General features: G+C 44.9%; 1 protein-coding gene across 4 annotated transcripts in view; it reads right to left on the bottom strand.

Annotated features, from left to right (window-relative positions):
- Nucleotides 1-950: 950 nt before the first annotated feature.
- LOC119432060 (hepatocyte nuclear factor 4-gamma-like) overlaps nt 951-18681 on the bottom strand; it is a 168501-nt gene continuing 150770 nt past the window's right edge. For 3 of the 4 annotated variants that reach the window (XM_037699478.2, XM_049670698.1, XM_049670703.1), the window contains 4 exons: nt 10274-10423; nt 7207-7447; nt 4418-4687; nt 951-1899 (listed from right to left, as the gene is read on the bottom strand). In XM_037699478.2, coding sequence (XP_037555406.1) covers nt 1616-1899; nt 4418-4687; nt 7207-7447; nt 10274-10423 — 945 coding nt within the window. In that variant the 3' untranslated portion in view covers nt 951-1615. The remainder of the gene's footprint in view (nt 1900-4417; nt 4688-7206; nt 7448-10273; nt 10424-18681) is intronic. The other variant, XM_037699477.2, reaches the window with a different exon arrangement.

The following is an 18681-nucleotide window of genomic DNA, read 5'->3' as shown; positions in this document are numbered from 1 at the left end:
AATGAAGCGTGTATCCTCTCCGACATGTTCGTGCGACCACGAGGACGAGGACGTAACCACCTACTGCTTCACCATCCCAAGCGCACTACACATTGAACAAGTACGGTGTTTAATTGACTCACATCTGCCTTCTTCACTTGCCAAGGTGTTAGATCCATGGCCACCAAAAGCGCATCACAAAGCACTACAACGCTTCTTTGAAGACGCTGATATTTGTGACGATTATTCACTCGACTGCATTGGTGTGTAGTTGTGTCTCATTCCTGCATCTGAAACCTGCGTACCTCAGCCATCCGCAGAATTCGTTTCAATAAGAACTTTTCAAAACAGACTTTTACTATTGTGTGTGTATTTTACTATTGTACACACTCTTCTGTTTAAGGATTACCTAATGCAAGCGAAAAGCGTCACCAGCATACAGCGACAACTCCTCTGTTTACTTTATTTATATCAATAAAAAAAGTCGTTTTTGTCAGTTCGCCGAGTGCGTCAAACAATCCTTTCTAGCGTTAATGCCGGGTCCAGAAAGAATCCTAAAAGGAATCATTTCCTTTTATATCCACTGCTGATGAATTGTAGTAGTTTCAATTTACCCTCATATATTGCGTGCTTTCTCTGAAGTAGAAATTATCATACATCTTATATATGGCCTATGAGTTTAGGAATTCAAAAAGCGGGGTTTGTGCCAATACGAAGAACTGTATGTGCTATGGCGTATTTGATTTTATAAAGAATATACTAGGAGATCAATTGCTGCTATCGGTTAGTATAAGGCAAGAGTCTTCAAACAGTTCCTATGACTCTAAACAAGTTGCGTGGAAAACAAAATGGATGTGTTAAGGTTTATAGCGTCCTTTCTTTTTTGGGGAAAGAGTATTGAGAATATAATGTTACCGGTGTAGTCACAGCAGCGCTTCAATGACACGTAGAATTTTATTTAAGAAAGGCACTGGAAAATACAATATACTTTATTGAAAGTACATGCATACGCACGAGAATACTTTTAAAGCGCCCTCTATATAATAAAAGTATGCATGAAGGGCACTCGGTGACTCAATCTTCTTTACAATATGACCAGATATGTAAAATGACCAGTTCGCAATAACGCACTGAACACTTTGAAGCCCATCCAACAAACCCTCGAAATGGGCCCTCCGAGGCTGGACAGTCAGTGTGTTTCACCAACCCTCTCCTGTTCGGCGCTGGCGAAAAGGATAAAAACAGTAAATGATAGTACAATACTTACACTTCAACAGTCTCACGAACTGCTGCTTTGACAGTCATTTTGCATACAGAAATACAGCGATTATTTTCTCCTATATTACAGATTGATTTGCATAAGGATTCAAGTGTTGAGAATAAAATACTTGGTATCACCTTGTCCTTGACAAACACAGCGGTATGTTCCTTTCAGAACACAAAAGGCGTGAGCTACAAGAGCAAAACGCTTGCGTTGTTTTTGCTTTTTTTTGTACATCAGGAAGCCTCAGCTCCTTGCAGAGTCCAGGTGCAACCATCGGCAGTGTGTGTGTGTGTGTGTGAGAGAGATAGAGGCAACTGCAAGGATACGACCGTGCAGCACACGCTGCGTGCTCCTGCAATGATAGGCACGCGCTCAATACGTGGACTCGGTCTCCAGCACCTCTGTCTTGAACGCCTGGACGCCGAGGTCTTGCATGGGCTTGAATGGGGCTGGTTCGGGTGGCGACGGTATTGGGGTGTCCGGCTGCGGTAGGCCGCCACCTGTGCTCAACTCATGGCCATCACAGCGGCGGCCCTGGTGGCCATTCGCAAGGTTCTCGAGCCCTGCGCTGCTCTGCAGGATCGACTGGTGGATGACGCTACTCGAGAGCGCCAGGGGCGAGGTCGACGTTCCTGACGGGCAGTCCGGCGATGCGCCTGCGAGCCCCGCAAGCGCGCAGCCATCATAACTAGGCGTCATTTCGGAGCGAGAAGACAAGGGCTTGTGTAGCGCACTAGCAATGCTATCGAACACGTCACGTATACAGGTGGCCAGACAACGCACAGCTAGGTGGATTCATTAAGTATTTACTTATGCATTTATTAGTTAATTATTTATCTGACAATTAATTAATTGACCAATCGATGGATTGCTTTCGATAAGTACCGGTAACGTTGAGGTTTCGCGTGAAACCGAGGGCTATTCTATAGTAATGCAGCAGAGAACTCTGCCGCAATGAAGGTGCCTATGCAGTGTATTCTCTTCAAGCTTTATTTCTGTTGTTACTAAAAGCCCGCAGTCACTGTCATAATCTCCTTTATATAACTGTTATTTGATATCCACATTTTTTGTGCAATAAACTCTATTTTGCACCATTTCTTCTTGTTAAGAAACGAGCATGCTTCCAAAAGCTGGAAACCATCCTCCCGCGAGGTTTTCGCCAATGCGAACCTTACATAGGTTTATCATTTGAACGCGACCTGACAACAAATACATAATACTATGATGTGCAAGTGATGGGAGGAGGACCTTACTGATAACTGTCGAACGTAAGTTTCTGCGCAGAACAGGCCTGAATGGTTTTCATTGCACGGAGGTTTACGTTTAAAGTAGTCCACAACCCCCCGGCCACTATAAAGATATCCTTTCTTTGCTTCGATCAGAAGAAGGGTCGTGCGTTTGTTACCTAGTTCTACTTCTAAGCACGAATGGCAACAACTCAAGAACCCCCGTGTTTTCACGACTTTCGCGCCTTCTTGGTTCGGCTGCCGAACCATTTGAGTGGCTCAAGGCACCCAAGCAAACAGGACGCCTGTTTCCCCACGGATCCATTGTGATCTCTGTTTTGAAATCGGGTGAGGGCGATGGCACAAAGAGACTGCGGTTACCCGGTCGTTTTCCGGTAAGGGGAAGGGCAGTGTTTAGTCTCGTTTGGGATCGGACATACAAAGAAGGCTCGCGTTCGCGCACATCTCTTTCTTTGTATCCCACAAACACCGCCTACGACCGTGGGAGACAGATGCAGCTCTCCTGTAAGTCTTCAGTGAGTCCCGGACAATCCAGACAAGGAAAGACTGCGGAAAACTATAAATTATAACATTATAGCTCGTATTTCACTGGCAGCTAATAACATGATGGTCCTAACAGTTGCGGTGAACGCATATCTAGGCTCATGTCCTTTATCCTGCGTACCAGCTTACATTCGTTTGCGTTACCGAAAACTCGGTTTGTTTCTTTTGCAAGGAGCCTACAACAAAATGCAGTTATTCCAGCAATGGCTAGCCAACATATGCCCGACTCATTTGCCATAGTTATAATGCCATGACTCTGATTAGGCTATAGTTTTAATATGCCGGGAATCAACCATCGGTATTAAGTGTGTATTAATAGTTTATTCTATTAACTGCAATGCCAATGCTCCGGTGACAGCAACACACCATACTGTGGAACCCGCTGCACTATGAAACCGTTTAGGTAGAATGTGATTTTTAAAAATTTACACAATGCTTGTAAGCCAATTTCAATAAAATAGTAATGAGCACCGCTCTGTATATAGGCATGAGAACTGAAAATTAATGCAAAGAGAAATTAGAACACGTCAGAACAAAAATAAAGAAAGCGTAGATAGGCTCGGTTTAAGTATTCCCAAACGTGTACGATCCTCGAGGGAATAATGCATTTTCTTCAACCTTCTGCGGCCACTTGAGTGTGCAGATTAATGAACTCCTTCTAGCGTAACAAAATTCTTTTTAAAATTCTGAGAAATATAGTCACTGACTCCATTTTGGCACAGTAAATGAGCGCTTTAAACGAGATCAATCGCTATCCAAGAATAACAAGTCCGCTGAACTTTGCTGGTGTAGTTCAAGGAACAAAAAAATAAGACAATTCATTCTAGAGTTCACATGGCATGTAATATTGTGCAGAAACGTTCTCTCCGGGAAGTGTCAAATTTCTAAGAAAAACATCTTCCTTTTGCACACTGGATGCGCCTCTTAACAAAAGGGAAAGGAGTTTTTACAACCACTTACAAGGAGAAGTTAACTTCTACATTCCAGGCGCACCTATATTGAGCTCCGTGTATAATCAACACGTCATTTACCACATATAACTATCACAATTTCTTTAGAGGCGACGCAATGGAGGGAAGATGAGTTGACTGCATTTCTTTTGAAACACTTCTCTGATCTCAAATACGCCACGGATGACTGGGTACTAATATACTATAACTAAAGGGTTTTAACGTCCCAAAGCGAGAGTTTGGCTACGAGGCACGCCCCGTAGTGAACCACGCCATGTTGCTTTTGACCATGCCTTCTGCTTTGCCGTGCACCACAATCGCAACAGATGAACGTCTCGGCTTCATGTCCCCATCATTCAGCCGTTACAAATGAGACAAAATGAATGCCCCACAACGGCGCCTCATCGTGGCGCGCAAGTCCGAGTCTTGCTCACTTTGATTGTAGAACGCCTGCGGTCCAACCATGCCTCCCAGCAGCATCTCTTGCAGCAGGTTGTCGACCTTGGCCATCCCAAAAAGCTTAGCGAACTGGATTTGCTCTATCATCTGCCACGTTATGCTTTGAAGCGTCGGCAGCATCAGCATAATTTTGCCAAAACGTCCCCTCGAGTCATACTGGCGGTCGTTGATGTAATCCTCCAGATTCGTCTGCACCTGATATCGCAGAGCCTTGATTTTGTGCGGCTCGCTGAGGCCTTTTGTGTCTGCAAAATATAGGCAGAATGAGTGGCCCACGTCGGTTACGTACTTAAAGGAGCAGTCACTGGGTTGTCCAGAAAAGCAAGGTTCAACTGAAGGTCAAAGTGCCACGGTGATAAACAATCTAACAAAGAGCGATATAAAATGATAAAATAAAACACTACAAAAATATCACAAACAACAAAATGTGATACGCTCACAATAAGGTACAACGAAAGACGACAAGGTCCCATTTTACGAGACTGTTGTTCCTTATTTTACTCTAATACCACAAAGCAAACCTTCCTCGATAAGAATAATATGCGGTATGCTACATGCCACAAGGCTGTCCAACAAAGAAATGATGGAGAAAAATAGGCACCGACTACGATGCTGCCACAGTGTTACCCTCCTGTCATTTTCTTCTTATATTTCTTCTTGGGTAGGAAAAGGCTGCAATGGTAGTAGCCGGAAGCATTGAAAGTCAACGAGATTTCCTTGGAGCACGTCAAGCTCTTGAAACCGCTGAAGTTCAGCGCAAGTGCCAAACGCGGGTTCATTTATTGCGTTAACACTTTGCCCAGTTACTATCGTCAACATATTTTTTTCAGCACCATTACTAACAACTTTTCTATCAAAGTAAAATCAATTTAGAACTCGCGTGGAAAGAATTAGACGCCTGAAGTATGATAACTCCGATACCATAAAACATTTTCATTTGTCCTTGATGACAGTGAAATGCAGGAAGCCAACCAACGACATTTGCAAACCGGTAACTGCATAGAGAAGCGCAAGTGACAGCACGATTTTTTTTAGAAAGCGAGTTAGTAAGAGACGCACCCTCTTACTCCATTACCCTCCTATACACGTCACTGACCCTGTAGGCGTCCCGGACAAACATTGTTAGGTGAGTGGCAGTCTCCCTCACCACTATATCACTTAATAAGCATTACAATGTCCATGGGCTGATGCTTGCATAGTTTGAAAATTCACTTTTCTGCACTGAAAACTCACAACAGGCGCCGATTGAAAAGTGACATAGTGGAATTGCCCAGGCCCCTAATCATCAAGATGCTAGATCCATGGGCGACAAGTACCACGGTAAGGCGAGTGCTAACGGCTCTTTAGATATTTTCTAGAAGCGACTACATAAATATAGTGTATATCTATAGTGTGTTAAATACAATCTTGTAAGCTGACTTTATGTGTTCGTGTGTTTCTGTTCTATGTGAGCTGAACTTATGCGCCTTTCTGTACCAGACTTTCTGTGTTTTTATAGTGACCTGTCTTCATGTGTCTTTTTGTGACCTTTGTGACCTCTTCCCCTTCCCTTGCGTAGAGTAGCAGGCCAGATGCTCCATTTTCCGGCCGACCTCTCTACATTTTCAAATCATTAAAATACTTCTTCTTGTCCAGTGCAGGCTTGTGCAAAGCACCGATGCGAATCTTTCTAGGTTTTTATTAATATGTAATCGTTCAATCTAGAAAACAGCAGCTGCTGCAACATGTTTATGGCCACGTCTCCTAAAACCTGAACATAATGTATTAATGAAATAGGCGTCATTTTCTTTTTTTTTTCATTTTGTATAAGAAGTAGAAATGACAGCAAGAGATATACCAAGCTTTTCCTCCTATTTCAAAACCTTAACATTTTTTTTTATTTCTCCATCACTTCCGGCACATAGTGCCACTTTGCCTCTTACACTCTTCCTGATTAGCTGAAAAGTGGAAAATTCCTTGCATGACTGATCGCAACATGCAATGAGTGTTTTAACCTAATTTCATTAACTTACTTTTCATTGTGCACTTCGGCGCTCGTGTTGCAACTGCGCGTGTGAAGTGAGCCAATGCTTATTATTATTATTATTATTATTATTAGTAGTAGTAGTAGTAGTAGTAGTAGTAGTAGTAGTAGTAGTAGTAGTAGTAGTAGTAGTAGTAGTAGTAGTATAATCCCTTAGGCCCAGCGGCACAGTACTCATGAGTATTCTAAATGCCTTGAACACCCGTGGCCTATTTCATTTGCGCAACTCTAACAAGTGCCTCAAGTAACAAATGAAAAGCTGTTTGGCAGATGTTGGTTAAATGGCTAATCGCATAATGTGATATGTCGCATAATGCGCGCTGTTTCAGCAATTCAGTTTAAAACCGGGAGTCAAGGAGCGACAGGTATTTTTTTTATGAACCAAGTCAGGCATGTTACTGAAATTGTCCACATTCCATGAAAACGAACTCGTGTCCGCGACGGTACTTATTAATCGCTTTTTTTTTTTTGTTCGCTCTTTTTTTCTCTTCTTCTTTTTGTGCAGGGGGAATGGGGTGTGTGGATTGTGCACTGTTTCCAAACAAAACAGCTAGGACTCGCAGCTTTTTCCGGCGTCAAACCGCCCTTGAAGCGCATGCTAAACAACCGTTACGCAATCCGTGAAGACATGTTAGCTGAACGCGATCACTGCAGTCTGTTTTGTTGGGCCCACCTAGTCGCGACGAGTCAGCAGCGAGCGACAGCAAGCAGCCATGTGTACCGACAGTGGCGTCAGCTCACTTGGATCGAAGAAGACGATGGCTCGGAGGCAGGCGAACTCGGTGTCGTCGATCTGCACCTCCCTAAGTGTGGTGACAAGCTCGTCCATGATGCGCGCCCCGATACGGCTGATCTCAACCTCGGACGATACTCGCGGGATGATGAAGTCGTTGCCCAGCAGCAACACGTTCTTTATGTGCATCGAGCGTCGCGCCAGGCCCAGCAGGAGGTGCTCGCCCGCGTGCGCACGCAGCAGCGCCACCTGGGACGGCACGGTGCCATCGCAGTGAGTTCTGAGAACAAAGAAAGAAGACCGTCTGCCTTTCGCTAGTGAGTGACTCACATCAAATGGGGGGAATGGAGAGAGGGAGACAAAATGAACAAATGGTAACGGAGAACGAAGGTATAGTAACCTCTCGATCGCTACGCTAACTACTCCAAGTGGCACATGTATTCATGATAAAGAAAAGCAATGCGGAGCAACTCCTATGCAGCAATTATCCCAAAGTCTTCAAATGAACCAGGGAATAAGGCGGTAGCTATATTTATCAAGTCTCAGGAACGACATTTATCCAGGCTAGGATTCTGACCCATGCCCTGTCACTATCAATCGCATTGCCCGATCGCGGAGGGCTCATGTTCATGCGCTAGCGCTCCGAAGATTTCTCCGAAGGGACTACGTGAAGTATTTTACATTGTTTCATAGGCGAGACGTTAACGTATCAAAAACCCAGGCAACAGCATATGCCGTACCAGACAACCACCATCAGTGATCGAGCCCAATGAAATGAGTTTATTTGCCACCCTGTACAACAAACTGATGGTTAGACTGCAGATAAAAGCTGCAGTTATGCAGCTTGACGAGCCCACAGCCGGTTAGACCACAACTGAGTCGGTTAACTTCTTAGGGCTCCTCATAGGCCTCACTGTGCGATACAGCGGTACCTCTCTAACTGTAATCAACCTACAAAGGTGAAAATGTGCCGCAATTCACTATGAAAGTGAAATTGAAATACAAGCTATATGTTCGTAGTGAATATCGTACCGTGCTGAATAAAGATCCACCGCAGCGCGCAAGCTGAAAGTATAGAAGTTTTCCTATAATGAATGAGTGTGAAATATTATGTCACTAAGTTTATGCCTGTCCTTGGCTCACGCCTCACCAAGTAAAGGCACTGCAGTGATCGCCGGTTGTGTACTTTCCAAACTGCCTTGTTTTCTTTTTTGACGGGAAGCGTTTTTAAAATTGGTCTTTAAAATATGTTGTCACTTGGACAGCCAGCATAGAGCAGCCGACTATAGCGTGTCATCTGTAACAGATAAGGCGATTGTTTTTCTGTTTGTTGATGTGACCGTCTTTCGTTTCGGTCAGCATAGGAAGGTCACTTGCTAAAGCCGCATGTAACGAATGCATGTTATAGCAATATCGCTTACATCTTTGCAACCATGCTACTCAAGCGCCTTTGGTATCATTGTGTATAAACAAGAAGCTCGATCATACTTGCGTCGTGTGCACAGATAGCGCCGTTACTGCAGGCCACACATAACGCAATCGGAGCTAAATTTAACTTCGCGAGTACCGTTCAGAGAGGCGTAGCACGTTAGTACATCAGTACATTTTCCCATCACATCAGGAGTGCTGGCGTTTGAGAGAGCTCCCTATACCATAGTAGGTATAATTTATCAATCGCGTACTGGCGCTCATCGGGAGTCTTAGGGCCTACAAATGTGCAATTCGTTGCAGAAATTTCATGCCTGCCCGGTTATGCCCCCCCCCCCCCCCCTCTGCATGCGTTCGACACGACGGTGCAGAAATGGCGTGAAGAGACGCGGACAGCACGACAAAGGGATATCCAACCCCTTCGACCAAGACGGAACTTGTCCGTCTCTAAGGGAGCGCAAGTGCAGGAGATTGACGCAAGCGCACGATCTCCAGCCGTTTACGAGTACGGTGGGCTCGAGCGGTGCAGGACAGTCTTGGGCGCCGCCAGTAAGGGACTCATTTCTTTATCTATAGTGCCAAAACATACTCTGCAAACCAAACGGGCCCACTACGAATAGGGAGCGAGCACGATTGCAAAATTAGACCGTGAGACGCCCACTAGCTGTAACATAACTTAGGCATGTAAGCGTCCTATAATGCGTGAATAAATGTAGCTTGCGCATTTGGTTACATCCACTTCTGTACCCTAGTGCCCATACACCATCTGCAGAACGAACAAAACGTTTCCAGTACCCCTCTGCGGCTGCGTCGCTGATACAGCCCACCCGATTTTGTTTTCGATTTTCAGTACTTTGTAGGTACTTTGTAATACTACATATACGTATACACATATACCTATATGTACATATAAGATAAAATACATGCATGTCTGCATACCTCTAAAAATAAAAAATACGTAAGAGAACAATCAACGACACCGTCGACAAATCGGGTGTGATTTCCAAGTGGATATTAGTAACACTGTAATATCAAATTCGCCTTGTCCAAATAGGAGCCCTCCAGGGATGCTAATTTCTGTACCTGCTAAACACATTTTCTCAACTTGACCTCGCAGGCCCTGGACATACGTACATATGCGTACATGTGTACACATCAAACAAGTGAAATAGGTGAATGATTGATCAGCTGAAACTAATGAACGCTCTTGAGTTGGGTACTAATAAATACCGTCCACGCATTTATAAGCGAGATTCAAAAATCCACGCTGCCATAGAAGTCTGCAAGCAGCAAAATTGATAGCACTTTTCTAAACAGTGTGTGCCCTTTTGTATATTGTTTTCTGAAGATTAACTTGCATTCTTGTGAACATTTCCTATTTTTTTAGCATTTTCTTGCATATCACACTTTTATTATTCAGATATTACATATCTCTCGTCACGTCATAACTTGCACCTCTATAAACTAAATAACTTCATTGTCTCTAGAAACTTTCCTAAGTACCGCCATTGTGTGCTGAATCTTATACATATAGAAAGGATGTTTAATTCGCTGAGAACTCTTGTTAACTTGGACGAGAGGTACTGTTGTCCTGACAGGTAACGTTTGAAAAGTCAATAATTATTCCGTAAATGGCAGCGTACTTGCCTGGTCTTCTATTGAAAGTTCCGTGAAGGAGGGGACCGACTTTGCCCAGTCAACGAGAATGAGAAGTTGCTGCTTCATGGATTCGCACACGTCGCCAATATTGGCAACCTTTTTGTTTGTGATGTTGTATTCGCTTACAGGAGTGGATATCTGCAAAAGACAAAGTAAAGCGTGCCACTGCTCTCAGTTTGCGCGCATTAACCTTAAGAGGGCAAAACTAGACAAGTTAGGCGTTGGAGATTTCCCAAAGAATTATGCCTCACAGGAAGATAAAATCGCTCAGGCACACTGAAGAGAGATAACCAAGCCTTTAATTTTTCTTTTTATTGCGATAGCAATTATATGGACACTCAAAAGCAGATTTGTGCCATCGGCGTCACCGTCGCCGTCGCCGTGAGGTTCCGTATGACGTCAATGGAGATGAAATCGTCGCCGCGCGCCGAACGCTGTATGTGCGAGTGAAAGGGCGCGAGGGACGCGCGCTTTCACGGGGAGTGAACGCACGGCGGAGAACAAACGTGCGTTCTGCGCCGTGCTCCCTTAAGGGCTGCAGAAGTAGGCGTCTCTTTCCTCCTTTACAATCACCATATATGTAGAGCAAACGCGCCTTCTTCCGACGCGCTAGAGGCCGTGGGGGAGGGGGAAGGGGGAGGGAAAGGAGGCGACGTTTAGCTGCGGCACCAAGTGCCTATTTATATCAGAGGCTCCGGCAACAGTCACCAACGCCCCACGCATTTTGAGCGAACGCGGGCAAAACGCCGACGGCGTCGACAACAGTTCTGCGTGTTGCCGGTGCTGCTGCATGTCCAAGTCTATACAGCTGATAAAGCTAATATCATTACTCCGTATAGCTCTCTACAAATTTGCTATCGCAATTGATGCTTCGCCTTGCAGGTGAAACTGCGACAACTTTTTTTTTACGCAACCATAGCGCGGCCTTATCGATATATAGATAACAATATTATCGACAAATTAAGCATGTATTCTTGCCAAAATAGTTGGAACAAAAGAGTTTTCGCGACTATTTGGGCTCCCTCACCGCGCTTGTAAGCCCACACAAACACACAAACACAAACACAAACACACAAACACAAACACAAACACACACACACACACACACACACACGGAGTGTCTATATACCGGGTGTTTTTTTTTTATTAGTTCCCAGTGGTTACGCCTTGCGAACTCACCGGCTATAATTCCTAAATTTAAATATGTGCCGTAAACAATTAAATAAAAAGTTAGGGTAATTATGTTAATTATTTAATTAGGCATTTTGATTTCTCGCAGACGTAATGGCCACCTCATCGAGGTCAAGGATTGCAATTGTGCTATCTGACGCAGACAATTGAAAAAATTTTTGGACGTTATAAAAAACACCCTGTATATACGGTGCGGTGCGTCTGATATAATGTTGACGGAAAACAGCAGTGGTAGAAATGATGAGACTTCCAACAATCAAAATGTTGCCAGACATATTTTATTTAAGTACTTGTTTGCTGTTTTGCTTAAAGTGCTAAACAATATTAACAATTAACAAAACAAGGTAACGTAACTTAGCATATCAACATGACAAACTATGACTTAGCATCACAAGAAAAGCAAGTAAACGCACCGGTGAATAACATCGAAAGATGATAAAGAAAATGCGCGAGTAATATTATACGTAGAAATTCAGTTTCAGAAAGCCCTTAAGGCTGTATACCGCCGCGACGACGCCTAGGGCGAACTAGTGAGGCTAACGTCCCTTGACGGGCCAAGCTGCTCCCTGTCAACCACAAAATTACCCGATGCCTTGATGCTACGCTACTCAAGTCATGCTTTCAACTCGTATTGTGACCTGCACACTGACCGGCTCTTCAGGGACCCCAAACGCACGCCGACCACGACTCCTCCGAACGCTCACTCGCCTCTCGCTCCCCCAACCCCCTCTGACGGTGGTTTTTTTCTTTTTAATATATATTTTTGCCACTTTCTCGCTCTCCCGCTCTTGTCCCCTCGTCTTAGAAACCGCGCCTAGCCAGTCAAGCGCCGGCGCTCATTTTCTTTTCAGTTTCTCCCTTTACAGACAGCCACAGCGGACATCGACGTGACGTCACTCCACTAACCCTTTAAAACTAACCCGCCGAGGATGACGAGGCCGCCTTTGACGAAGATAGGTCCTCCTATCGAAACGTTGGCCAGCCTTTCTGAGGCACCTTATCCCTGTTTATAATCCTTATTCCTCGTGTGCTACTCCATTAGTCAGCCATCTTTTTTTTTTTATTTTGGATCTTCAGGCAGCTTACGAATTCGTCGTGATCAGTAATGCATGCGATGCCAGCTGCAACCAGATTTCACTGATGAACGGCTCGAAGGTACGGTGAAGCAAAATGCAGATTACTATTAGCGAAAATCGTTTATACTTCCAGTTTGTGATGGAAGAGGTGTGCTTATTTGACATGTTAGCTAGCGCACGGCGAATAATTATGGTAAAGCCTATGAAAAAATAAAGAAAAGTGTGAGTAACCACCATTTTTGATGCATTACCACTGCGCTTGATGTTCACGAATAGCTTTCTGTGTGTGGTGTGATTTATTCTGCAGAGACTTAAGTTTGTTAGTGAGATGAGGCATATATGCTTGATGTGCGTTTGAAATGAGGTATACATATTCGATTTTCCAGATTACAAAGGGCGGCGCATCCTATTTTGTAAGCCGGAACATTTAAGCAGGCCTCCATCAAAACAGGCACATAAAGGTCGAGTGGGAAAAAGTGTGAGTGTGAGTGTGTGTCCAACTAAATTCCGACTAGCCCAACTCCCTGCCTTAGACAGTACATTAAGCGCCATAAAGCAGTTCCGGTGATCTGTAAGGGTGTGTGCACTACCACTTCGAGACCAATAGGAAATGCGTCCACTTTTCCCCTTCCGACCCCGTATTCAATACCAGACCAACGGCCACGTTCACTGCGATGCTGTTATGCTAGCTTTATCGCACGGCCACGGTAAACCAAAGCATAATTAACCACTCGGTAAAAAAAACGTTGAAGAATATAAATGTGTAAATCGTGCTTGTGATTCTTATAATATTTTTTGTGATTAGCGAATGACGTTTTAATACTCAAAAGACAAAATAAAAATGAAGCCTAAAAATTTAAGTCTGCCAGAAATCACACGCAAATCAAGCCAATTTCTGTCTCTTTGCTTTATTGCGATAGCAATTATATGGACACTCCTGGCGCATTTCTCCCGTCACCGTCGGCGTCGCCGTCACTGTGATGTTCCGTATAAAATCTAAGGACGATAACATCATCGCCGCGCGCCGTATGCTGTATGAGCGCGTGAAAGCGTGCCAGGGTGAGCCGACGATGGTGGCTCAATCCCGCGCGCGCAAGGGAGGAAAGCAGGGAGGAAGCGCGCAGTCTTCCGTCGCGCGCATGGTATACCGGTGGAGGGAAGCGAAAGGGAGTGAGCGGGGGAAGGCTGAGTATGGCGCGGGCGCGCGGGCCCTATCTTGAAAGCGAGCTGCGAACGGGATTGCGCCAAGTGCTGATAACTTCGTGTGCGCGGTGTTCTCGCGGCTTCTGTCGCGTTGAAGAGAGAGGCAGCATGAAGGTCAATTCGCTCGCGGCTGCAGCCGCGCCTTCTCACTCCAGCGTTTTGACTGCGAGTGTGTGGAGTCATCGAGTGAGACGTTCATGTTTGCTTGTGTGCGCTTGACACCACGCTTGTTAATTTAGTTAGCAAGCGAGTCTTTACAAGTTTACACGGTCGATAAGACTACTATCCTTATTTCGTATAGCTGTCTACTAATTTGATATCGCAATCGATGCTTCGCCTTTAGGGCGACTTTTTTGTTTCGGCTTCCAGCTATAGACTATAAGACCAAGCAATGGTAGGTTACCAGCAGCTGTGTTTTCTGCCACTGAACTGCTGTTCAGCCCCATCATTCGTGCTAGAACTTCACATTCATTCGCTTAACAATGGGAACCATTCCGCAGGTAATTCATCCAGTAATAATCGCCCAGTAAATGAATGACGCAAGCACCATGTTTCATAATAATGATTGGTGATCGCTTCCCCAAACATTTTTTTAAGGGATCGCAATGTATAGAGAGCTTTCTAGCTACAAAACGGTTACCTTTGCCACTATTACTAATTGCCCTAGAAATGTAGAACAGCAATTATATAATTTACCAATTAAATAAAATCTACGCTTTTTCAACTCCCTCCCAAAGGTCATTTTGATCAACAAGTTTTCTTTTTCTTCTTCTGCTTTTACGTCTCACGGCCGCATTGAAGGAAAACAATTTTTGTTCTGTTCAACCACTCAGAATAGACCGATGGCGCTTCCAGCGTTCTGTAAACAAATTTTAATAAACTCGGAGGTAAGTGAATTTTCACCTTATGAATAAAACAACACAATCATAGACATTTATAAAATATGACATTTACAACTTTAACGTAAACTGCAAACTATCTCTTTGTTTGTTTGTTCATTTGTTTCTTTGTTTCAAGCGATCGTCGTCGAACAGTTGAGGTCGTTTGCTATGGTGTAGCGAAAGCGGAAAAGCTCATTCTGCAAAAACACAAAGTAAAAATACAAGTCAGGCCAAACATGTATATTCCATTCGCGCAATTACAAGCACCCCGATATGTTATCGGTTAGGGCCTGGTAACCGATAGTACCGACATGCTACGGGTAATATCCTGGTGCTTGGGAGAGAATATCAAATTAATAACTTGGGCTATGACGACGACGCCCTCTTATTTCCTATAAACCTATTCATCACGCCACAATCATCCAGCAGCGTTAATTTCTATCTCAATTTTCGGCTCCATCCGCCGCCTCCTGATACGCCGACGTCCGACATAAAAGCTTTGGTGCACTACATTCTTTTTCTTTTTTTTTTTCACATTCCAATGATTAAGTGCGGCGCCCGCTCGTAGTGCACAGAGTCGGTGTATCGCCATTGGCTTTGTTCGCTTTTGTCAGACATGAGCTATCAGTGCCGATAACATCACACATTGAACGGCAATCCTTCAGATTAGTAATTTTGTCAAATAAGATCTGCGATAGTCTCCAAGGTGGAGGAAGGTTCACGAAAGGGAAAAATTGTCATCCATCCCGACTGTAGCACGAAATTGCGTACTAGGAAAACCCAGCCAGGTTTTTGAGAGACAAAGATTGCAGTATAAAAGAAAGATTATTTCTAGTCAGGGGAACGAACCCGTGACTCAGGGCGGTTGCTCTACCATTTGAGCTAACCAAGAGGCTAGCAGATTGCAGTGCGAGGCCGATTTAATCGACAATGCGAAGCGCAGGGAGACCAGATATGACATTATGTCGGGTGCATGACGATTTTTCTTTTAAAATTAGTGATTTGCATGCGGAAATCGTACTCCGGTCTTGGAGTGAAATTATTCTCCCCTAATAAGACAAACGCTGGCAGCATTACAAACTTCGAAAGTGTTATAAGCGAGTAATCGACCTAATTTTTCTCTGTAATGTGACTTCATTTATTTCTTAACCTTCATCACTTAATTCATCCTCTCTGCAATGTTTAGCGCTCGCGTAGTTCGATTCACAGTCCCGGCGGCTGCATTCCGATGGAGACGGAACGCAGACTGCGTGCTATAGAAAGAGAAAAGAAAAAAAAAATGGAACGCTCGTGGTGTACCGTGCTTTAAACACGAGCGTTAAAAAAATCCAAGCGGCTGAAATAATAGCGGAGCACTCATAAGGGCATCGCAAAAAGTTGCCTTGGGACCATAAACCCGCTAATTTATTTCAATCTAGTCTTTGCGCGTAAAAAGTGAATATATATATAAAAATCGACGCCGAGCACGTGACGGAAGTCATACAAACAGTTATATTCACCGACAGCTTTACCATTGTGGAGGTTGCAAAAAAAAACAAAAAACAACAACAAATAAACATAAAAATAAACGACATCCAAGAAACTTAGAGAATTGAGAATAATAAGAACACCAAGTGACTGCGTTATAATTTCTTTTTTTACGTCATTTTTTTTTTACGGCTTGTCATTACTTGCTGTGCGAGTGGCATGTGTTGTGATGTACAATGCGTTGATTTGAACTTTTTGAGAACTATGAAGTAATGCCTCCCGACTGCTATTTACATTTCATAATCATATTTCTATCTTGTTTGTTTATTTATTAGAAGCGGCATAACTTTATATGTATTGTTTGGCTAAGCAAGAAAGGAGTCACCTTCAATGCCAACCTCATTACACATACATTTAATAAATAATACAAGAAGAGTTAATGGGTTCCACTTTTTTTGCATTGCTTTTGGTTTCCTTTCCGTACAAGTATTGCTGCGCGAATTACCGACCGCACATTCATTGCAATATATGTACAGGACTAGCATACATTTAGTCACCTGGCTATAGTCTGAGCTTAAAAAAGAAAGAAGCAGCGTAAAACGTATTCAGGGTTCCTGTCCGTTTTACGCGACGTCCACATAACATGAGGCTTACTCCACGCGGCATGCCATTCGATATGCGGAAGTGAAGCGCGACTCACGGCCTAAGCATGGCCTGAAAACATGCTGATAGTATGAAAAGCGCTGCGGTAATATTACAACGGCAGTGCTAGAAAGGGGGACGCAGCGGTCACAAGGCCCACAGACAGTGTCGATAAGCGAGAGAAAGTGACCGTCAGGGGGAGGACACTCTTGGAACAGTGCCATTCATAGGAGAACAGGGACTTGTAGCTGTCAGGCGCGATAGCGCCAGCGAAGATCACTGTTGCGCGATAAAACCCAACGGTACTCCATAGTCCTTTCGTAACTCTTGTCTCACCGTTTCGCACCCATAAACGTGTGCTCTTTATGCCAGCATCAGAGTAAATACGCACGATATAAGGCAGACGAGCTTTCAAAGACCACTGCAACCAGCAAGCGTGGAAGTACGTCCACGAGCCGCAATTGAACCGGACCCATTTGATCTCATGGACTTCAACGCGCGTTTACTTCCCATGTTCTTTTAAAACGAGCCTCTGACAGCGATATTACGTCCACAACCCAGCCACACCATGCTTTGTCGACATTTTCTCCAAGTGCGCTGGGAAAATCTTCAATTTGGTTGTTTCGGTTTTGCCGTTTTCATTTAGATGCCGTTTTCATATTGGTGGTCTCGGCGATTGGCTGGCTGCAGAACACAATCTCCGTATCCGTAGCTTTTAGGTGGTAGTTCATGGCAACATTAGGCTCGGCCATTACATTTGAAAGGCGCCAGTGCAACAACAAAGGACGCAGAAAGCACAGAAGCAAAGCACGTGCAGCAACTGTTTAGTCTTGCTCGATTTCGAGGTGTGCAGATATCAGCACATAAGACATGATAGGTGCAAAAACAAAAACGTGAATAAAAATGCATGAGACAAGCCGCAGTATGTACGGGCAGTTGTAGGTCACACGTTGTTCAGAACGCATGTATAGCGCACACGCGCTGTGAAGAAACTTGCGTATCTGAGTGTCATAAGACCTCAATCAGGGACAAATGGCTGCTCTGACAAAGGCTAAGTCGAGACAAAGGACACTTTCATCCAGGACAGTCCTTGAGATCTCAAATGAGAACACCGCAGGCGAGCGCAGCACTACGAGCATTCAGTAAGGCCTGGAGTAAGGCATGTCATGGAGTAAGGAAAGGCATGAGACAAGGGAAAATAATAGGAGGGAGCATGACGGCAGGCAGCTAGCCTTGGCAAGCCAACCTCCTCTGACACCGTTCCTCCCTCCCTTCGAGGCCTATCTGCTCGCAGTATCTTGGAAAATAGGCCGTCCAAGGCTGCCGTACCTTTCAAGGCACGGTTTGGTGCATGGTAGTTTTATTGCGATAGCAATTATATGGACACTTCAACGGGATTTTTGCCGTCGGCGTCGCCGTCGCCGTCAGGTTCCATATAGATTCCAAGGGCGATAAAATCGTCGCCGCGCGCCTTACGAGTAAACGCGCGCGGGGGACGCGCGCTTATCACGGAGAGCCAACGCACGGCGGAAAGCAAACGCGATTGTCGCCCAAAAGGCCGTGGGGGTATGGGGGGGGGGAGGCGGGGCGACGCTGTGCTACGGCACCAAATGCTTATCTTGCAACCCAGCGCAAGGAGAACTGGCAACGCAATCTCCCACGCGAAAGCAAAAAAAAAAAAGAAAAGCGGGGAGGCAGCGCGGGAGGGACGGGGGGTGCAGGCTTCTACTCTGCCAACAAATACGCTTGCACTGGCTGTGGTGCCAGTCGCCCGCACCGTCTCTTTATCTCCACCACGGCCGGGCTCGACTGGCGCGCGCACTCGCTTCTTAAGAAGCGAGCGAGCGCGCGCGCCAGTCGAGCCCGGCCGTGTCTCCACACGGCTCTGACCTTTATCCGCTGTCCATTCGCCGCTCAGTTTCCGTTGAAGCGATAG

This window comes from Dermacentor silvarum, chromosome 1, assembly GCF_013339745.2.
Source record: "Dermacentor silvarum isolate Dsil-2018 chromosome 1, BIME_Dsil_1.4, whole genome shotgun sequence".
Taxonomy (NCBI): Eukaryota; Metazoa; Arthropoda; class Arachnida; order Ixodida; family Ixodidae; genus Dermacentor; species Dermacentor silvarum.
Note: the sequence above shows the minus strand (reverse complement) of the source record. Positions and strands in the feature narration are given on the sequence as shown.